At 40.2% G+C, this 23,704-nt stretch overlaps 1 protein-coding gene across 1 annotated transcript in view; it reads right to left on the bottom strand.

Annotated features, from left to right (window-relative positions):
* Positions 1-15,519, bottom strand: part of LOC310688211 (proprotein convertase subtilisin/kexin type 5-like) — a gene marked incomplete at its 5' end in the record, with an annotated part of 51,404 nt that extends 35,885 nt beyond the window's left edge. Inside the window, 4 exons of the mRNA XM_083464336.1 lie at positions 1,250-1,453; positions 7,095-7,231; positions 12,025-12,121; positions 15,486-15,519. Of these exons, the coding sequence (XP_083320462.1) occupies positions 1,250-1,453; positions 7,095-7,231; positions 12,025-12,121; positions 15,486-15,519 (472 nt within the window). The remainder of the gene's footprint in view (positions 1-1,249; positions 1,454-7,094; positions 7,232-12,024; positions 12,122-15,485) is intronic.
* Between the last annotated feature and the right edge of the window lie 8,185 nt (positions 15,520-23,704).

Here is a 23,704-nt window from a genome sequence, read left to right as displayed (position 1 = left end):
GTGATAGAAAGTCAGTGAAACAGGCGTTCCTGGTAGATGAAGCCCATCCAGCCACATTTCTGGTTAAGAGGGTAACCTTTTGCTGGCCTGTTGGCTGTCAATCCCTCTTTCCCTCACGAGGTGGCTGGGGCTGTTAATTCCACCCATGCCTTCGGAAGTATTAAAGAGGCATGCGCTGCAATGTGGGGGTCATTGGCCAGCAAGGAGCCAGCTTCATAAGCAGGGACATCATTTGTTTTGTTCTGTCAGAGATGTAATGGGAATAACTGGTCCTCCTGCTTGTGCCTCAGTAAGTTCCTGAGTCTTGGAGGTCCGTATGTCGCCAGGGGACTGTGGTGTGGCTTCAGCTGTCTGTCAGCAGCATGATATTTCTTGGTTTCCTTAAAGGTTATTAGCTTTGGGGTTAGCGGGGTTGCCAAGCTGCTCCTCCTCTTCTTTGGTGTTGCTTGAGAGAATATCTGGCTGATGCACATGTAGCCTTCTTTGTGGTGAGGAGAAGTTGGATGTATTTAATGGGTGTGTTTCCAACTCCTGTGTCCTTGCATCTGGAGTTACAGGCTTAATGTTTGCTAATCTCCTCTTCAGATCAGAGAGTTCCAAGGATTTCTCATCCTTCTTGGTGCTGTTAATGTTTTTATTACTATTTCTTTTGGTTTTGGTTTCCTTCACAGGGTATGTTACTCTACTGATGATCAGCTCTCTCTTTCTTCCCTGTATTCTTTTCAGTGCTTGTTAAAAACATTTTTGTTTAGACAAGCCTATTCAGATGTTTAGAAAGTTAACGTGAGTCTTAATTTGTTCTAGTCTGCTGCTATTTTAACTTTTAAAATGTCTTAAATTGTTATTTTTCCTTAGTGATAATTTTATTGTTTTATCATTTTTGTAAACCGCTTTGAAGGTTTTTTTTTAAAAAAACAACCAAGCAGTGTATAAATCTTATAAAAAAATTAAGCTGTAATTACTATTACTGGTGTGTGTGGAGGTGGGAGGATATTGGCAACCAGCTGTTTGGCTGGTGCCAGTGTGCCTTGATGTGGAACTGTCTCCCTTGGGAGGTTGTGGACTCTCCTTCCTTGGAGGTTTCTGAGCAGAGATTGGTCATGGATGCTTTAGCTGAGATTCCTGCATTGTAGGGGGTTGGACTAGATGACCCTGAAGGTCCCTTCCAGCTCTGCAATTATGGAATCAAGGAGAACATACTGAGTGTTTCGCCTTAAGTGTGTTAATGTGCTGTTGTCAGAAGTTTTACCTTTTCTACATTTGTGCTTCTGGCAGCTATTATCAGCCAGGTAGTATCCATCAAAGCATCTTTCGCACATGGTTTGATCAGGGCACACTTCACAGTGCTCAAAGCATGGCAGGCATGTGTTCTCTTCCTCTGAAGAATAGTGGCCCAGAGGGCAGCTTTCTCTGCATTCTCCCAGGTACAGGAAGCGTGTCTTGCCTTTCTTATCTGTAAGGCAGAAAGCAAGACAAAGCAGAACAAAAAACACTAGGAGAATTGTTCATCAAAAACAAACAAATCAACCCCAAACCTTCCTGTTTGTATTAAAAGATCATTTTGATCTGGGGAACTGATTAGTGGGAGCATTTGTGGCTGAGCCACCAGAACAGTTAATTGAGATTTGGAGTTGCTGCTGCCCCTTCTCTTACATTTACCTGTCTGCCTAGAAATGGAAAGGTTTCCCATTAACAATAACTGAACCTTTTTCTTTCAGAAACTCATTCTGAAGCCCATTATTTTCTCTGAAAGCCTGAAGTGCTTAATTAAATTAATGCAGGGAAATCTTCAGGAAAAGCAATGACTGGAAAAGAAAGGTTCCCTGAAGTTGCTCACACAGTAACCCAGGATACAAGCCCCATTGATACTCGGAAGTATTCTGGGGGTGCATTCCTACTGCCATGTAAAGCATTGCTTGTTTCCCATGAGCTGTCTGGCTTGTTCAAACCTCTTGTCAAACTAGCTGGATTTATGACAATGAGAACTGGCCTGTTAATTTTGTTGAAAATAAATACCTAGATGTATCAACAAATGTTTAGAATTGCATCTACCTCTGCATGCTTGTCTGCTAGATAAAATCACACGCAGTGGTGGGAGGATGTTTCACTGTTTTCATTATGAACCTTTTAACCTAAAGACACAGACTTAATGCAACTTGATTGAGTGTTTTCCAAGTCAATCCAAAAGGCAACCTGTGTTCAATCACCTTGTTTTTCCCCTAGCTGAGAATACAGTCTTAAGAGCTGCTATCCTTGATATCAGGACGACTAAATGGGTTATCTGCCACAACACACACACACACACACACGAGAGAGAGAGAGAGAAAGAGACTGTTCTGTAGAGTGGCCAGTTATGCATCACCAAAGAGAGGAAATGCTTGTTGAAAAAGAAAAAAAAGAGGACCAAAGAGGGCACAGGCTGGCATAAAATTTACATTTGCACCAGAAGAACCTACTGGAAAGAATTAGGAGGAAAGAGGCCACTTTGGGGACATTCAGAGGAACCATAACAGTAATGTTTGATATTAACTGAATTTGGTCCCGTCCCCCCCGTTTTCTCCTTTTTTTCTTTTTATGTTGAATAATTTCTGCAGAGAGGAGTATATTGTGAAATCGAAATAAAATATGGATTTTAAATGCATTACATGGAATGTAAATAAATTTAAGAAAAATAAGGTTGAACACGTTCTTGTAAAACAAAAATATGAATTAATCTGCTTGCAAGAGACCCAGAAAAACATAAAAGAGTTTTAATTAACAAAAGATTAGGTCTAGAGTTTATTGCATCTAGTAAGGAAAAGGAAAGAGGGGTAGTAATATATGCTAAATCTCATCTGGAACCTAAACTACTTTTCATTGATGAAGAAGGCAGAATAGTGATAATTGAAATAAAAATTAATTTGGAAAGGATAATAGTCATCAGAATTTATGCATCTAATGAAAGAAAATCAGAATTTTACCATCTATTAGAAGAAAAAGCATTGGAATACCTGGGGGGAAAGCTAATTCTAATGGGAAATTTTAACGGAGTAGTTGGTACTCTGGAGTGGACAGAATAGATTTAAAAAAGAAAGAAACAAGACAAAATAAGCTTCTGAACTACTTTTTCATTTAATAGAACTTTTGAACCTAAATGATACTTAGAGATTCAAATATCCTCTTGAGAAACAATTCATGCACTATTCTGAACCACATAAATCAGCAGGACGAATCGACACAATATGGACGACAAAAGAATTATTAAGTAAAGTGAATCACGTGGAAATTGGTCCTAGAACCTTATCTGCTCATAATCCTGTAATAATTAGGTTCAAAGAAGAGGAAGAAAAAACAGAAATACGGCATTCAATGAAGGATTGATGACAGATGATAATATAGTCCAGAAGGCAAAGCGAATTTTACTTGAATATTTTGAATTCAACCAGAATCAAGGAACAGATGAAAAAATGGTATGGGATGCGAGCAAAGCGGTGTTAAGAGGATTCTTTATCAAGCATAATGCAATCCAAAAGAAAAAAAATGGAAATTTGGTTAAATGAAAAAAAACTCTTCCAAAAACCAGATGATGAACAGATTAAACTAACCACAAAAACTTTACAGACTCAATTTTCCATGATAATAAATGAGGAAATAGAATGGAAAATAAAGTTGATGAGACATAGAAACTTTGAGTATGCAAATAAACCGGGTAAATTATGGGCCTGCCACATAAAAAAGAAGCAAGATGACAGAATTATTAGTAAAATTAAAGTTGAGGAAGTTTGGATTCAAAACCCGAAAGAGATCAGGAAAAGTTTTGTCAACTTCTATTCAAAACTATATAAAGAAGGCCTGGAGAAGAATGAAAAAATTAAGGAATTCTTAAAGACATGTAAATTACCAATAATTTCTAAGGAAAAATTAATAACTTTGAATTCCCCCATTACAGCGATGGAAGTACAGCATGCTTTTCAAAGATCAAAATCAGGGAAGACACCAGGTCCTGATGGTCTTCCAGCTGTTTATTATAAAAAATTAGATGCTTTATCCCTACCCCTAAAAGATTTAATGAACAACATCCTTAAAACTAGGAAGCTACCAGACTCTTGGAAGGAGAGCGCTATCTCTGCCATCCATAAACAAGGAACAGAACTATCAAATATCGCTAACTATAGACCTATTGCTCTACTAAACAACGACCATAAGATCTATGCTGATATCATCGAGAACAAATTAAAGATATTGTTGAAGGAGACAATTCACAAAGATCAAACAGGTTTTCTCCCGGGAAGATATATGCAATACAATATAAGAACACTGATAAATGTATTAGAATACTTGGATCTTAAAATTGATAAACCAGCGGTCGTCATGTTTGTTGATGCTGAGAAGGCTTTCGATAATGTCTCTTGGAAGTTTATGAAAGGATTGATAGAAGAAATGGGATTCGGTGAAAATTTTAGTAGAGGAATAAAGGCAATCTATTCTGATCAAAAGGCAAAACTAATCATCAATGGTAATATCTCAGAGGAATGCAAAATTAATAAAGGAACTAGGCAAGTATGCGCCTATCACCCCTAATTTTCATCTTAGTAATGGAAGTATTAAATAACCAAATTAGGGAAGATGATTGTGTTAAAGGTATCACCTTGGGCAACAACACGTATAAGATTAAAGCATTTGCAGACGATGTGCTTGTCATGACTGAAAATCCCAAAGAAAGTTTGATAAGAGTAATAGAATGTTTAATAACTTTGGAGAAGTGGCAGGCTTTAAGTTGAACACTAATAAGACTAGGTTAATAATTAAAAATGTACCTACGACTGAAAAGAAAGACATAGAAGAAGCTATGGGAGTGAAGATTTTCTGGAAAGCAAAATATTTGGGCATCTGGATTACTCCCAAAAATCTAAATTTATTTCAGGATAACTATATAAAAACTTGACAAGAAATAAAAAAAATCCATTGAAACCTTGCCTAAATTGAAGTTGTCAATCCTTGGTAGGATTTCAATCATAAAGATCAATGTTCTCCCTAGACAGGTGTTTTTTTTTCAGATGATCCCAATTCTGAGTGAGGTAGGCTGCCTCAAAAAATGGCAACAGGAAATATCTAAATTTATATGGGAGGGGCAGGAGACCCAGCATTAAACATCAAATTTTAATAGATATAAAGGATAGAGGTGGTTTTGCCCTGCCCGATTTGAAATTGTATTATGAGACAGCCTGCCTCATGTGGATGAAGGAATGGTGCGATTTGAAAGATATGGATATGTTGGACTTGGAGGGACATAATAACCGTTGGGGTTGGCATGCTTATTTAATATATGGAAAGGCAAAAATACATAGAGATTTCTCAAATTATATCATAAGGAGATCACTTCTTAAAGTTTGGGAGAAATATAAAGATCGGTTGGAGTAAAAGCCACAGTGGTAAAGAAAAAAAAAAACATGCTGGAAATTTGGCCTACCTAGAAAACACTTTTAAAAGAAGAAGAGAACCAATTGAAACTTAAGAGCTTTGAGGAATTAAGAGATGTCATTACAGATTGGTTTCAATATTATCAAATATTTGAAAGATTTAAAGTAGATAAACAAAAAGGGTTCGCCAAGGAAACTTTGAGATTTGAATCCAAAGTAATAAATTCAAAAAGTAAAACCCTTCTAAAACTTATCACCTCCTCCTTGACTGGGAAGTCGAGGAGGAGGAAGTTACATCAGCCATGATAAAGTGGTCTCAAGACTGGGTATGCTATAGCAATGTCCCAATGGGAAAACCTGTATAAGAATAGTTGGAAATTTACTACGTGCTATGCCATACAGGAAAACTTGTTAAAAATGCAACACCGGTGGTATTTAACTCAATGGAAATTAGCCAAAATGTACAAAGGAGCCAAAAGTAATGGTTGGAGATGTGGAGACCAAAAAGGCTTACTGTACCATTTATGGTGGCAATGTAGCAAAATAAATAAATTTTGGGAGGAAATGCACTTTGAACTAGAAAAAATGTTAAGAATCTCATTTATTAGGAAACCAGAGGCATATCAGTTAGGCACTACTGATTCAGATATTCCTAAAAAAAATAAAGATATATATTTTTTAATATGCAACAGTGGCAGCGAGAGTTCTTATAGCTACAAGGAGAAAAGTGACATAATTCCTTCTAAACAAGAGTGGATACAAAAATTGACTGAATATGCTGAAATAGATAGTGTATCTGAAAAAATAAACAATAAATCGAGAATTGAATTTGTTTCAAAATGGGAGGCCTTCAGAACATATCTTAAACAAAATTATACCATGTTAAAATCTGTAGCAGCTTTTGAGTGATCCCAGCAGTTTTTATTAATTGCTTATATAAATATAAACATTTATAAATTGTGAACATATTAATATAAAAATAGTATTTTGATATGGCAGTAAATTTATGTAAAAAGAATATATATGAAAAAATCACATTTGCAAATAGAATGTCCCTATTTTCTAGGGAATGTTGGAGCGTATATTAAATTTATATACAGAGATGCAAATGTATATTATTTAAATAGACATGCAACGCACCAGAGTGGGGAGGAGCCTATGTCTGCTGTCAAGAACCTCTAAATGGAAAGTTCCAAGGCCTCTGCTGTCCCTTCTTAAAATGGTTATTTATCTTCAATGAGCTTTGGACCAGGCAGCCCTTCAAACAGAGGATGCCTTCAGACAGAGGACTGGCGTCTGTAAAGTGTGGCACACGGCCACTCTATTCCTCTGTCTAGGCTGCCACTGCTCAACAGGAGGGAAACAGCAGCTCCTTGAGTCCTGGCAGCAAAAATCCTTCACTTCCATGTTTGATACGGTCAGGATTATGGAAGACTGGGAACCCATTAGTTAATAAATGGGTATATTTGGTGGGTATCCAGTATAAATATCTGGAATTCAGTTTTGGTCTGGGATTGGAATGGAGTGGGACCAAGAAAATCCCAGTTGTACAAAAATATACTGGCATATTAAATATATAAAATACTGCTTTTTTTAAATAACAATGTCATATAAGCAACTGTACTATCTATCCACTTTGGATTTTGAACTAAAATCAAGGCAAAGGAGTGAAGTGGTCAAAGAGCACATCCTTACCTTTTCCGCAAGCCGAGCACTGGTTGGGTTCGCCTCCACTGCATTCCACGCAGGTCTGATGGCATGAATGACACTGACTTTCCAGTTCATATTTCCCTTTAGGGCACTGAAGAACACAGCGCCCATCATTCAAAGAACTGTTACAAAAGAAAAGGGGGAAGTTCAATACTAGAATCAAAGAATAGAAGAATACTTTCCTTTTAAAAAACAAGCTCAAACAGATTCTGAGAACTGCTTCCATGTTCGGTTATATTCCTTATATTCTTTGCACTTTGTTCTCCTATCAGCGTGAAACGTATTTATGACATGTGGCAAGATAAAGAGTGAGGTCAACTAAGCTGTGAACTTTGACTTTATTTTGCCACCTGGAGCCAGATTTTCACAGACCATCCTCATTGATCTCATGTTCCTCTGTCTCCACATCTCCATCACTGAAGTATTCCAAGATCCTACCAATTTTTATTTTTGGGGGGAAGAATCAATCACTTTTCATGTTCACACACACTCTCTGCTTTAGCTCATCTACTGTAATTTTTACTCAATTTTGTTTGTGACGTGACCTCCAGGAATCCTAGTGTGGTTTTTTGTGGGTTGTTTTTTTTTTAAAAAAAGAGTCAACAGTTGATGCTTTTTATGAAGGACGTGTTTGTTTTGGCAGATGGATAGATTAAGTTGCTTGAAGGATGCAAATGACTAGGTCCTTCAAATATGGGCCTCATATTGATCTCTTTGTTTTTAATTACTGTATTTCACTCAACATTGATATGGGAAAGCTGTATTCTGGGTGAGATGATGCAGTTTCACCAGTGCATGAGACAGAAATGTGGAAGTCTTCCTGCACCCTGATCTTGTGTGTTACCTAAAGGCAATGAGGAGAATGTTGTACCACAGCTTTTATTCAGGGGGACTTACTACAGCCCAAAGCTGTAGTATCTCCAGGGCCTTAGAGCAGGCATGTCCAACTCCCAAGAGACTGTGATCTACTCACAGTGTAAAAAGACCAGCTGTGATCTACCCATTGTCATTGCCAGGAGTTGTAGAGCTTTTTTTAGGGGAGGGTTGACCAAAGGCAATCACTACACTTCATTCCGTGATCTACCTGGGACACCCCAGGTACCTGTAGATCACGATCTACCTGTTGGACATGCCTGCCTTAGGGTATCCGGCCTTTGGCAGCTCTTTCCTGGCTCCTTACACTGTTTGTTTTTTATCTAGTGTTTATTTCTGGATATTATTCCTAAACAATTGCTGCTTCTTAGGACCTTGTTGAAACCAGATTCTGATTCTGAACATGGATTCAGTTGTCAGATTCCTGATTGTGTTAGGATATTTGCTGGAAACAGATGGCATAGAATACACCTGTTCTTAGGGTGATATTTTTAAGTTTTATCATGGGAAATCAGTAGCTTATTAAAGAGGTATTGATTTTTCACAAATGTTCATTGCAATGTCTGTAAAGTGATACTGATGAAAAGTTGCCCTTTATTTGAAATAGCAGGCTAAAGTGCCTGACTGTTGTTTGTGTGCTTCTGAAGAGAAAACCATTTCAATTAGCAAACATGAGTTTTTACTTGTGAGAACCTTGATTCATAAGGAGATACCTTAGTCTGCAGTTGCTGTTAATTCTGAGTAGGGTCACACCAGTGCTTTTTTTTCTAGAAGAATAAGTGCTGGTACTCACCATGAAGTTGTTACAAAAATGACACTTTCTAACAACAACAAAAGAGGTGCTGGTACTGCGTACCCTTGAGTACCCCCTTTTTTAAAAAAAAACCACTGGCCATACCCACACTATCCATTCAAAGCCCTCTTATACGACTTTGCTTCCCTCAAAGAACCCTGGGAACTGTAGTTTCTTGAGAGTGCCAAGAATTGTTAGGGGATCCCTATTCCCCCCACAGAGCTTCAGTTCCCAGTACCCAAAGTGAACTATTACCGGTAGGTTTCTTTGAGAGAAGCCATGACTATTAAAGTGGTATAAGAGTGCTTTCAATGGATGGTGTGGAAGTGACCCGAATCTATTTGCAAGGATACATGCTAGTTTATTATTAGCCCCTTGCTCTGAATGACACTCAGTAGAGGCTTAGCTGCAAATAAATAAAACAATAAAAATAGACTGCAGTGCTGACATAGCTTTAGAAACAGATAGCATAGCCTCAACTTGTGGGTAGTTACAGACGCTTATTCACCACTAGTGGACTCGGTAGGCTGCTGAATTTGTCATCTGAATGAGATCTGGAGATCAAGAAGGAAATAGTATTCCAAAGTGTTGCTGTATTATTGCCTAGATTGCCTCCATTCATTAAACATAAGATTCAGAGGAAAGTTTTGGGATGTGAGTGGTAGACTGATGATGACCTGTTTTTGAGATATCATGAGGCACTTCAGAATGATTTTTGCCAACAAAATCTGGGGGTGTTGACCACACTGTACTGTACTGTGTGTTTGCAGCTGCTGCATTTCCCTTTAATTGGTTCTCATGAGGTTACCCTGAAACAACGCCAGTCTTAATGCTTTCCCTTCGTAAATTTAGGTGTTTTTGATTTATTGACAATCAAAAAAAAAAATTGGGGGAAATCGGGTTCCACATCACTCTACTCGGTCTCAGGTGATTTGTTTTCCATGTTTTGAGGTGGATGGATCAATGGTCACTTTCTGCTACTCCCCTTTCATTGCCCACTATGTCATATTCGCCAACATTTCTCCAGTGAAAACAGGAATGCCCAATTCCATAATAAGAACAATTTTATCATTTATACCCCACCCATCTGACTGGGTTTCCCCAGCCACTTCCAAAATATATATAAACATAATAAAATATTAAACATTTAAAAACTTCTCTATATAGGGCTGCCTTCAGATATCTTCTAAAGGTTGTATAGTTACTTATCTCCTTGCATCGGGAGTCACATAGCCCCATAACCTCCAACATTTCTCTGATGAAAATAGGGGCATCCTAAGGAAGAACAGAAGGACAGATCGTGAAGCTGAGGCTCCAAGACTTTGGCCACCTCATGAGAAGAGAAGACTCCCTGGAAAAGACCCTGATGTTGGGAAAGATGGAGGGCACAAGGAGAAGGGGACGACGGAGGACGAGATGGTTGGACAGTGTTCTCAAAGCTACCAGCATGAGTTTGACCAAACTGCGGGAGGCAATGGAAGACAGGAGTGCCTGGCGTGCTCTGGTCCAGGGGGTCACGAAGAGTTGGACATGACTAAACGACTAAACAACAACAACAAAGGAAGAGAGGGACATTGTGGGATCAGAACAGAAACTGGGACGGCTTCTGTGAATCTGGGACTGTCCCTGGAAAACAGGGACACTTGGAGGGTCTGCTATTTCCTCAGTGCATTCATTTAGGGGGTGTTTCCTGCTTGGCAGGGGGTTGGACTCGATGGCCCTTGTGGTCTCTTCCAACTCTATGATTCTATGATTCTATGATTTCTTTTCTGACTGTGCTCATAACTATTTTCAGTATGCTCCTGAATGGAATGATTTCTCTCCCCCTCCCCCCTCCCCAGAGATTTGCACAAATCTTAAAAAGTGCACAAGCAAACTTACAATTGCCTGACTATGTGCTTCTGCCCACTTCAAGGACAGGTAATTTAAAAACAAAAGAAAAAAAGCATTGAGGGTTGGTGCGCAGCTCTCTGCATGTATTCCCAGTTGGCATATGAATAGCGTAATAAAATCAACAAATTAGAAGACAGGGGCAAACGCAGGGCATGCCTACTGTTATGAACAGGAAAGACTGTAGTTGCTCCTTATATACAGATTCAAATACATGGTGGTGTAGACTACTCTGATCAAATTTGAAGGGTGCGGGAAGTAGATAAACAGCCAAACAATGCTCAAATTTGGACAAACTATAAATGTAAAAATGTCTTCATTATCTTTTTTTATCAGTGCAGATCTTTATCCTGAATTCTTCACAGCTTTTCTGATAAATTATACTACAGAATAGATTATTCATCTTTTAACCGAAACAGGTAGGGCTTGATGCAAATAGTAATAGTAAAATAATAATATATAAAAAAGGGGATGGGTTTGATAGCAGAGCAACTGGTAATTTTCATGATGCATCAAGAAGCAGGAGCTTAGTCATTCTTTTTTAAAAATAGGGAAATATCCTGACAGCCGATGCAAACAACAGAAGACACTAGTTGTGTAATGTTATCCTGAAGGAATTTTTTCACAAGATTTTTCAGTTTGGGAAGACCCACAAGACTTGTTTCATACTTTGTGGAAGCAAAAGAAAACCTCAAGGTAGGAACTCATCTCCACTGAGTGTCAGGTGGCATTATTGAAGTGTCATTCATTACTTGGTTTGGTCCAAGCTATTAAAAGGCCATAAAGCACCAGAGGACCCAGGAGATTCTGAGAGTGGAGAGGGCCAGCTGCCAATAAATTAAAAATAGCATGCTTCAAAGCATTTTTCTTCTCTTAGCCTCGTGACTTATTCCTATATGCAGTACAATCATTTATGTTTCACTTTATTTTGCTTCTCATGATTTCTTATTGCATTTTCTATAACCTTAAAAGCACCTAGAGTGCATTAGATACATCTAAAAAGTTAAAAATAAAGGAAACCCTGGTAGGAGGAGAGAGAGAGAGAGAGAGAGATGTAAGAACTCAGGTGAAGTGGTCATCTGGTCATCCCAGATTTTGTGGGCATTGTCAAGGAGGATGGGAGTCGTGGTCTAGCAACTTCTGAAGGCTCCTCACTCCTGAAATAGGTATTTTGTTAGACTGTGTGGATCATTCCAGACTTGGATACGTAAAACATGTTATTGTTTCGTCATTGTTTCATTGGCTTTTTCTTCAACTTACAGAGCAGCTTGGACTGTAATGCGCTAGACATGGACCATGCTGCAAGTTTCAGGGAGCTACAGACCCCGCCCCCCCCACTAATGAAGAATAATCACGTACCTTGTACAGCCAGTGCAGTTCTCTGACGTTGGTTCTGCGCACTTAGAACAGGAATCATCACAGACCTGACAGTGACCAAGAGGGTCGATATTTTCCCCTGACAAATAAGAGCTTATTTATTACTTAATTTCTGTTATATGTTTCAGACAAAGCCTTTTGCACAAGAAGGCATCATAATACCAGATGAAGAAAGCACCTTGTCAATTTTGTGGGTGTCCAAGCTCCTGTTCCTAAGCTGCAAGCCTCGAACAAAGCAAGCCTTGAACAGTCCAAGCTTGTTACAGGAACAGCTCCTATATTTACCTATGAAGGAGACGATCTAACTCCTCCTTTCACATACTACTCTGGAAAGGCAGAAAGAGGTTGTGTAACTCATTCTTCCCAGCTGATGGTAACATGTGAAAACACCCTTAGTGGTGATTCCTGCAAACAAGTTGTTGAGATATTGCACTGGGGATGTTGGCAACAGTGTCTTTTTTTAAAATAGCAGATTTTTCCTGGAAGTGGTAGATTCAATTTAAATTGTAGAGGTGGTGTGGGGATTTTGGCCGGCATTTTGATGCCAATAATATCTTGTGGATGATGCAAAGAACTTTAATACACAAGAAGCATTGATATCACAATAAACAACCATTTTGGAAAGCACTCGGTATCTTGGAATGGACAGTGCTTAATTGTCTTTTTTAAAAACATGGATTGGAAAAAGAAAAGCTAACACGTAGGGCATTGCACAGCCAAGACTGGTCAATCATAGATTTTGTAAAAGCAAATAAGAATTCAAAAAGGGCTGACCTACAGTTTGGAGAAACTCTTTACATGCTTATGAATGTGAGCTGAAAAACAAAACAAAATAGGTAATATCATGTGATGTGGCAGCCACAAAATAGCTAGTAGAATGAGGGAAATACCACCAGTTTAAAGGTACTTGTATTAACATAGGTGCAGGGTGCCTTAGGGGCCACCTAAATTCTTATATTGCAGCTCAGTCACAGAAATAATGTGTGGGAGCCCCATCCTGTGGACTGGGTTGCCAGTAGGGATTTGGGAGGTGCCTGCTGCTTTAATATTTAGAAGTCTCTGAAAACTTTTCTATGCCCCAAGCTTTTGCAGGCAATTAAAGAAATATCTATCTGTAATATCTGATCTCTGATTTAAAATTTTACATGCCTTTTTTGTATGTTTGTTGTAAACTGCTTAGATTAAAAAAAATGAATAGTGGTATACATTTAATTTTTAAAAAATATCTAAAGATTTGTGAGTGGACCGAAGGTGAGAAGCACAGGTGGACAGAGATAGCACACAAGAAGTAGGAAAACGTGTTTCTTTTGTGTAAAAGCAGGACATGGCGCACAGAACACCAAGCACACAAGTTTCAAAAGCTGAGTGCGCCCTATAGGACGCACTTTTTCTCCTCCAAAAATGAAGGGCAAATGTGTGTGCGTCCTATGGGGTGAATGCAGGCTTTCGCTGAAGCCTGGAGAGCGTGAGGGGTCGGTGCGCACCGACCCCTCTTGATCTCCAGGCTTCAGGAAGCTCTGCACAACCCTCGGGAGACCAGCGCCACTTCGCGCCCGCCTCCCGAGGGTTGCGCAGAGCTGCCTGCAGTCCCGGGGCGAGCGCAGCTCTGCACAGCCATCCGGAGCGGGGTGCGAAGTCGCGCCCGCCTCCCAATGGCTGCGCAGAGCTGCCTGCATTCCGAAGCCTGGGGAGACCAGCGCGACTTACCGCTGGCCTCCCTAGGCTTGCGGATAGCAGGCTGTTCTCGGGGCTGGGATTGGGGGAAGCTCAGGCTTCCCCCGTGCCAGCCCCACGCCTGGGGGAGAAATAATTTTTTTTCTTTATCCCCCCCCCAAAAAAAAAACTAGGTGCGTCCTATGGGGCAGTGCGCCCTCTGGGGCGAAAAATATGGTAGTCTGTATATAGAAGAATTTGGAAATGGGGGTCTTTCAAAATGTGGTTTTGGTTGGGATAAAAAGGGAATAGAATAAATTTTGGACATAATTTGTTCTGCTCAGCATAAATAAGCATGGTAGATAGCTAAAGCTCTGAGAGATAGAGAAATGACACATCTCTGGAGGAATTCAGTCTGCAGAGTTGGCTCTAAACTCATTTGGAATTCTCTATAACAAATGAACTGTTTTGCACCAAGGGATTTGCAAACATACACTGATTTCCAGGAATCATTAGCACATTTGTGTCTGGCAGGGAGTGAAAATGCTGAGCCTTTCCACCTTACTTTTTTGTCTACAAGAAATATTTTTAAAATTATATTTTACTCACTTGTCCTGTGCACATAGCAAATACAAAAGTATTAATGAAGAAATCCACATTTTTATCCGATTTATATCTGGTTTAGTAACACTTGTGACACAGCAAGTAGCATTTCTCCATTTCCAAGACCAGGATATCTCTCAGGGAAGAAGGGAAGGCAGGTGGGACCTCCCTGACAATGAATGAATTCAGTATATTGGACAGAATGTTCTTAGTGTATTATGCTTGCTTAATATTTGGCTGCTGCTGTTAAATGGTTTTCATTGTATCTTGAATTCCATATACAAATATGGGTTATGTTTAACTATATGCATACCGCTGTCCTGACTTTCAGCAGATTAGTGAGACAGATTTTCCTTTACAGCATCGGGGGCTGAGATGTAATGGTCCCAGGCCAATAACTATGGTTTATCTGCCTGCGAACAAGCGGTGTCCTTGTGTATTCCCTCCTTGCAGTGATATTGAAACCAGTTTCCTCCTCCAAACTGGAAAACTGTGGTTTAATCACAGATGACTAACCAGGATATGAAACCAGGGTGTGCCAAGAGAAGAAAGAGAGGGGAGCGTGAGGCTAGTCACCGAGCTGATAAGCTGTGAATATAAAGATTACAGCTGCTGTGAAAGAACCCAAATAAATGAGGACATGAAATGGAAGAAAGACTGGTTTTCTGATAGTGGTTTTCTCTCCAAAACCTGCATTACCCAAAGTAACTACCCAAAATACAGTTTAATATTTATGTGATCCATATTTATGGGAAAACAATATAGAGAATTATATCAACACAAATTATCTTTCAGGGAAATATGAAACACAAATAGACATTTTTTCCAGTATAAACCATATATATTACAGGATATAACAAATTTCCTCCAGACGTAGACCTGGTTTTTGTGCCTCTGATCCACAGAAAAAATGAAGCACCTAGTACACTACTGGGTGCTGTAAGGGAGTAATTATGCAACAATTCAATACACAGGATTTCCACAGAGCAATAAAAGCTGATGGCAATACAGTGGAAAGAAATGTTTCACTGAAAAGTTCTGTGGGTGTTCCTGTGGACTCTGATCTTATGATTTCCCCTGGGCTATAGAATCTGTCGATATACTATTAGCCTTGTTTTAAATCATTCTTTGACCATTCCTGCTGCTCTCTTTGTACAATGTCTGCTGTACTGTGTAAGTTCCCCCACCTTCAGCCTCTATCAGATTGGCTGCATTTGGCATTATGATAGACAATGCCCATATTTCTAAAATACTGTTAAAAAAATCAATGGAATCATAATCTTTAAGTCATGTTCTCCACAAGAATTGACACCCTGCTTCTGCCTTTCAAGTTCTAAGCCCCCAAGTGGAAATCTGGAATATATAAAGATCATAATTAAGCAGCTGCTCACTCATCTCCTTATTTCATATCTTTGTGGGGAAATGCATTTTGGGGACCTAGCCCAGAATTTAACTTCCCCCAAACACCTCTGATTAGATAGAGAACAGTTTGCAAATGGACACATTATGGGACCGTTCCCACCTCCACGTCATGTGCAGAGATGGGTTTGCCCACTTCGTTCTCCCTGATGGGCTCTCTGATCATTCAATGCTTGACTAACAGAAGCAGGGGCAGCCCCTACCTTTTGTAATGCCCTTTTGTAAAACTATTTTTAGAAGGCTATTTTGGGTATGATTTGTCAATATTTGGTGAGAATCAGGAAGTGGGTGGGCCATGTTGATTTCATTCACCATTCTGAAAATTGTGGCCTCCCTTCCTTTGGCTAACAATATCTTGAAGCAGAGGGAAGAGACTCTCACAAATTCATCTGGAGGGGGGAATAATTTTTTCTAGTTATTTTTCCAACTACTGAAAACTGACAATAATGAATAAAATGCAGTGGCATGGTGAATTGCTGGTACTTTCAGTAATTGGTAGACTTCACTGTTTGAAATGCATGCACAAATTCTGTGGCCCATAGGGACTGATTCTGGCCTCATTTATTTTTTCATATTAAATCAATACTGGCTTTGCCACACCATTCCTCTGTCTTTGTTCCACTGCTTCTGGGTGCTGAGATCAGTTGCAGAAACAATGAGGTGGTGGTGTGGTGTTAGCCATGCAAGGCCTGAAGGTGAAGGTATTCTGCTCTAGCTGTGTAGCAATGGCAGAAGTGAGCCAGGAGTCCAGAATAGTGCAGGGAGCCCATGCTTCCAGCCACCACCACTGCTTCTGCCATCCTCCCCACCCATGGAGTACCACGGGGGGGGGGGGGGCTTGGTTGAGTCTCCACCTGTGTTTCTCTGGGTGAGTAGACAGAGGAATGGCCAGAAATGGAAAGGAATCATTACTGCCTGCACCACTCTGGGCTTCTTAGCAAGTCACTTTGAAAATATCCTTCACCAGAGGGCACCCTAAGGGCACTTTCTTGCTTAGGGCGCCCTCACAAGGAGCAGCTCCTGGTGGGCAAGGTTGCCGCCTCTTTCTCTTCTGTGAAGCTCAAAATGGCTCCCCCCCCCCCCATATTGACGGGGTAAGAATACAGGAAAGGGATGGCAACTCCATCTCTCCTGCATCCACTGCCCTCACATGGGTAACTTTACAGCTTAGAGCAGTGATATTGAGCTGGGAAATCCCTCACTGGATTTGCAGTTGACCAGGCTACTTTAGACATTTTGTTTATCAATTTAGTCTCAGCAGTGAAAGGTTGCCTTTCACTGTAATGCCCTCCTGAGGCAGTTCACATACCTGATTAAAAATATAAAATACAATGGAAATTAATTTTTCATGAAGGGAAGAATTATGGAACATTTTCTAATGCAGGCTTATTTCTGACTAGGGCTGATGGGATTTGTAGTCCATCCAGAGGGAAGCAGGTTGGTGAAGGCTGTTCTAATGTGTCGCTTGAGGTCAATGAAGATCAAAGTACAGCTTAAATTCAATGGATTTTGCTTCCTAGTATACATGCTTAGGAATGCAGCTTTAGTTTAGAAATTTGCATCCTCATAAAGCTTTGCACATATTAGTGTTTGGAAAGGAGTCAGGTGCCTAGCCTTTTAGTTGGCTTAAGCAGTGGCTTCTCTGCTATTGAATTGTCCGCATGGAAATTGGTAACCTGCTGAAGGTAGTTTCCATGTTGCATGTTGATGATGGAGGAGCACTTCTATCAGTCATTCTCCGTGTAAATATTATAATATGGGGAGGATTGTTAAAATGTGTTACTGCTTCAGAGAAACACATGTGTTGAAAGTTGTTTATGATACTTTGGATACATTTTTAGTCTATCCAAGTGCAATACTTATATTCATAAATCTATATTGTATTGTGAATCCTCTAATACTAATGGCAGAAATGTGTGGCAGCAGGGGAACGTGCATACATATTCAAACTGTGCAGGAAACAAAGCTGCAAGCAAGCGAATGCTCACATTACAGCCGCCCTCAAAGAAGGAGTTGTTTGGCTGGAATTAAAACATGTAATCCTTAGATACAGAGAGTGTTCTCTGTACAGATCAGACTGCGGACTTGAGTTGAAAGACATTTCTGGAGGCAGGAAATTCAAGGCAAGGAGTCCAGAGGCAGAGGAAAGAGATCACAGGGGGCAAAAAGGCCAAGTGCAGCAGCACAGGTAAAAGAAAAATGAAGAAATGAGGCTCAAGGTGTGGCGGATGTGTTTGATGCTGTCAGAACAGTATGGAGGGGGAAGAAATTGGATTCAGTTCACATTCAAAGCAGAATCTATTAAAATCACACTTTCTGAAATAATATGAGAACTGAAGCATAGGCACCCTTTGAAATTTACTCTTGTCCAGACTTTGGGATGCAGCTTAGCTGTGCAACTAACCAGTGTCTATAAAAATGCATATATGGGGAAAAATGTCAATAAAAACAAATAGATTAGTGAAAATAGTGTACAAAATACATTCTATCCCGAAAAAGTACTTGCAAAAATGTGTACATTAGTAAAAAAAAAAAGAGTTCATTTGAAGAAATTTGAACTAAAATGCTGAAGAAGTTTCCTGATTTTTAAAAAAAATCAGAAAACACTGGAAAAATGAGAAACTGGGCTTTTCCATGATGACGGGCCAGATGTAAATTCTCCAGGATACTGCACATTTCTGTGGTCCTGGTCAGCCATAGTTTGGCTTACTGTTACACGTGAACCAGGCCCCTGTGACCTTTGCTTCATATTTGTGTATGATTTTGCTGTCCATTGGATATTACCGTATTTTTCGCCCTATAGGACGCACTTTTTCCCCTCCAAAAATGAAGGGGAAATGTGTGTGTGTCCTATGGGGCGAATGCAGGCTTTCGCTGAAGCCTGGAGAGCGAGAGGCATCGGTGCGCACCAACCCCTCTCGCTCTCCAGGCTTCAGGAAGCTCTGCGCAACCCTCGGGAGACCGGCTCCGAGGGTTGCGCAGAGCTGCCTGCAGTCCCATAGGACGCTCCGGCCCATAGGACGCACCTAGTTTTTTTTGGGGGGGGGGAATAAAGAATTTTTTTTAATTTCCCGGGAAATTAAAAATTTTTTTAATTTCCCGGGAAATTAAATTTTTTTTAATTTCCCGGGACTGCAGGCAGCTCTGCGCGGCCACCGGAAGCCGGGCGCGAAATCCCGCCCCACTCCCGATGGCCGCGCAGAGCTGCCTGCAGTCCCGGGATCAGTGCAGCTCTGCATGGCCACCAGGAGCTGGGCGCGAAGTCCCGCCCCCTTCCCAATGGCCGCGCAGAGCTGCCCGCAGTCCCGGGATCAGCGCAGCTCTGCGCGGCCACTGGGAGCCGGGCGCGAAGTCCTGCCCCGTTCCCGATGGCCGCGCAGAGCTGCCTGCAGTCCCGGGATCAGCGCAGCTCTGCGCGGCCATCGGGAGCGGGGCGCGAAGTCCCGTCCAGCTCCGGATGGCCGCGCAGAGCTGCCTGCAGTCTCCGGCTCAGCGCAGCTCTGCGCGGCCACCGGGAGCCGGGCACTAAGTCCCGCCCCCCTCCCGATGGCCGCGCAGAGCTGCCTGCAGTCCCGGGATCAGCACAGCTCTGCGTGGCCACCGGGAGCCGGGCGCGAAGTCCCGCACCGCTCCCGGTGGCCGCGCAGAGCTGCCTGCAGTCCCGGGAAATTAAAAAAATTTTAATTTCCCGGGAAATTAAAAAAAATTCTTTATTCCCCCCCCCAAAAAAAAACTAGGTGCGTCCTATGGGCCGGAGCGTCCTATGGGGCGCAAAATACGGTATTCTAAGGAACCAACATATTTCTCTCCCCCCTCAAAAAGCTCCACAATTCTGGTCAATCCAATGGGTAGATCACTGCCCGTTTATTTACAGTGGGAGTAGATCGCAGACACCCCTGGCCTATAGGAATAAATGTCCAGCACTTCAAACTACTTGATAGGCTACCATTACTTTAAGTTAGCCATTGCTTACACGCCACTGTGTGGAATAAAATCCAAGCGTGATTGCCTCATGGTCATGATGATCATGCTTTTTGTTTCTGCATTCACTAGAGCACATGTTGGCAACCTGTCACCCTCAGCTGTTCTCCATGTGGCCCACCCTCCTGCCCAGGTTATCAACCAGCAGCCAAGCAGTAGAGAAAACTCAGCTATTCCCATGTTGCTGGGCTGCAACTTTGGCTTCTTTGGAATTGCTGGTGGGAGGGGAGACTAAAGCCTCCACTCTCCAGTGATCCCATGGCTGGGGATAAGATACACATACACATATTACCATAAGGGAGGGGAAAGAATAGAAGGTTGCATATTAGAGAGTGGGGGAATGTTTGGCACACGTGTGTGAGAGAGTGGAGAAGTCATGCACCTGTGTGAGAGAGTAAATTTGGATGTAGTCGTACCTTGGTTGTCAAACACCTTGGTACTTGTCCATTTTGGTTTCTGAACGCCACAAACCCAGAAGTGAGTGTTCCGGTCTGCAAACGTTCTTTGGAACCTGAACGTCCAACGGGGTTTCCGATTGGCTGCAGGAGCTTCCTGCAGCCAATCAGAAGCCGTGCCTTGATTTCCGAACACTTTGGAAGTCGAACGGACTTCCAGAATGGATTCTGTTAGAATTCCGAGGTACGACTGTATATGTAAATGTGTGTGTGTGTGTTTTATTCGAGTGGTGGAAGAATGAGGGGGGTACCAGGTCTGGCCCCGCCCACAGACACGCAGCTTCCTTGTGCATGTGGTCTTCAGTGCCAAAAAGGGCTGCTCCTTCCTCTGCTGGGTGAACTGTGTCACTCATTTGGCCCTTTGCATAAAGTGCAGCTAAGCCTCACTTCTCCTCCTGTCCTCTAAAGTGAATTGTGTGAAAAATCTGCATCAGCTGAAGAGATGTCCAAGCTGATCGATACCAGGATTCAAAAACACTACCAGATTGTTGCAAACACCAGTATTTTTTCTTTTTATAGACAAATATATATTTAATTTAAAACATTATTTCACTTTATTTCAGTGATTTCTTTTTTAGTACCAAATTGCTTCTTGAAAAAAATGGGGTGGGGAAGAAGAGAAGCCCAGAAAAACTACGTCCCCTTCTAAGCATAGAACGGTATGCATATGGTTCATAAATGTGCTTTACTACACCAAAGGAACAGGAACGTAGGTTAATTTAATAAAAAATAAAATATGGAATAACATTGATTTTGGCCAATATCAATTACAACAGTACTACCCTATTTTACAAATAACAACTGGACATTTTACACATGTACAGTATTCCTCAGTAAAAATGTATCTGGATTTAACAATGTGTCAGTATTTAAAAAATTAAATTCTTTTCTATAGTTGTGTTAGAAGCATTTGTAAGTATCCAAATAAATTCTTTACAATTCAATACATTATATCACAATTAGGAATATATATATAATATTTATTTATTTATATAATATATATACCATTAACTTAAACTTTGAAAGCATTATTTTCTTGTTAATAATGTTATGTAGAAAAACAAAGCATTCCAGACAGTACTAGCAGTTAAATTAGTACCAACAGAGTTGTGATAGTTTCAGAATTTTTAGTAAGCAGAGAGATGCCAATGGAACTAAACATATGGAGCTGACCGTGGTTTCCTAGAAGACACAGTCACCAGCCCAGGCCCACCATCTTCAAGTCAAACTTAATTTCTGTTGAAATAAGCTTGACAAATTATCTGTGATTGACTTAAGCTCCATTGATTTCAGTGGGACTTAATCATAAATAACTCAGCTGCATCAGTGACATGAAGTCTGATGTTTCCCCATTTTCACCACTTTAAAGCCAAAAATACTGTTAGCATTTCCAGTTTAAAGTAAACTGCTTTTCAGGTGCTTTGTCACAGATCATCTGCTTGTGCATTTCTTTCTATTCTAGGTATCTTCTGAATGAGTTTTAGGAAATATGTAACTTTCCTTTTGCTCCTTACTGCAGCCAGACAAGATGCCACAGGAGGGGGACCTGAGAGCAGGGAGTGGAATGCAGTGAGTTTCTTGCTGTGTGCAAAAGGCACTTGCAACAAACACTCTTTTCCCCATTGTGCGGATCCCGGATAGTTTTTAGAAGAGCTGGACTCTTTGTCATTTGTCACTATGTTACCTGCATGTTTGTTTAACAAAACCTATATACCACCTGATGGTAATAAAACCTGTAAGTGGTTATATTATTATTATGATTATAACAATAAAATTTTCCCTAACTCAGAGAGTTGTCTCTAGAACATAAATGAAAGGAACTAACACTAACTGGCCTATTGACACCATCTTGGGCACTTATGCATACTTAATCCACTGCCATTCTGCATGTCTATTAATGAGTTTAAATTTATAATAAATTGATAATGACAGTATATATTCAAACCCTGAGGCCTAAAGTGACAAATCGTACAATTTTAATCTTAAAAGTGAGTTTTTTGAACAATATATTTGGTGGTGATCTAGAGGGAGTTATCTTTTGAATAATTCAGCTTTTCTGTTAAAAGAGGGCTTTGTTGTTACTACAAACTGGCACAACCATTTGTAATGTTTAGGGGCTATAATGGTGCTTTCAGAAATCTGGAAAGTTCTGTTTTATTTCATGATAAACTAAACCTATTTTAGATTTGATATACACAGTGAAACAAATTATTTTCAAGGAGGAAATTTGGGTCCCTGCTTTTATCTCAAATAATCTATCGTAATAATGTTTTTATCTCAAATAATCTATCATACGTTTATTTTCCCATGTAGGAATGTATGAACTGTATTTAAATGCTATTTCTATATTGCCGAGAAAATACAATATATATAGTCTTAAGGGGGTTTTTGCAGGTGAGATTTTCTCTACTTATTATATGATAGCAGAATATGAATAGCACCAGGCCTAGAAATATAAGTTAACTATTATTGCACAAGTACCATATTGGTCCACTCTTTCATGTTCCATTGATGATGTATGAACATCAATAGTTAAATTTGGTTCAGTGTATTTCAGTTATAGGCACCAATCATGCAAACATTTTGTAGAAGTTTCATTGCAAGATAGATCTCAACACCAATCCCTATACACCATTGCCACAATCCAGAGAATGCAATCAGTGGGCAGAAAACAGCCTTCCGTGTATGTATAAGGTTTAGAATGTATTAAAACTCATGCACAAGCCATTGTATATGTGCCTCCAGAAGGGCAGGCACATGGCAATGCATACATTGTAATAGTAGGGAGGTAACTTTCACTTTCATGGAGAAGGCAGTTCTAGCTGCATAAAAGGATGCAGGAGTTGGGATGCTCTATAACCAGTCAAGGGAATGGAGAAATCCATGTATACATGACAGCTCACATAAATGCAAAGGGTTTCTGGATTTGTGTGCCGGTCATCTGAGTAGTGCCCCATGTCTAAAAGAGTGGATCCATATTATTATTCATGATTATTGGTGCATTCCAGTTTCAAGTATGAAAACTACATTTTTTAAAAAAAATCAGAACCTTAACAGGACTCTGCACCTTTCAGAGTTTATTCACAGCAGGAAGAAAGCCCTGAATGTTTAAGAACTTTGCACCTTTAAAAATATAATAAAACTATGACAAAAATGTCAGCTTTCAAAATATACCAGTTAACATGGCTACACCTTAAAATGTTTTTGGCAAAATGTAACAAATGCAGTATAATTAAAACAAACAACACACAATATAGGATACGACTAGAAACCATAGGCAGACGCATTAGAGTCTTCTAATATTGCAGTGGATGTTGAGCATAGCTCTGATTTGAAGGTTGTTTCTAATTCTCTTAAGGATTGCTTAATTGCCTAACATTCTTCCACATTCTGAGTATATAAGCACAAAAAAGACTAATGCAAACATGTTTTTTGTTCTGTTTTAATCCTTGTAAACTTGTGTTGTATTCTTGAAACACTCTACACATCTTGAAGGGGAAACAACCAGGAAAAAGGAAATGAGAATGTGAAAAAAATATGCAGGAATATCC

The sequence above is a fragment of the Podarcis liolepis genome, assembly GCF_965112155.1.
Source record: "Podarcis liolepis genome assembly, chromosome: 11".
Lineage (NCBI taxonomy): Eukaryota > Metazoa > Chordata > Lepidosauria > Squamata > Lacertidae > Podarcis > Podarcis liolepis.
The sequence above is the reverse complement of the archived record's forward strand: the minus strand, read 5'-3'. Positions and strand labels throughout refer to the sequence as shown.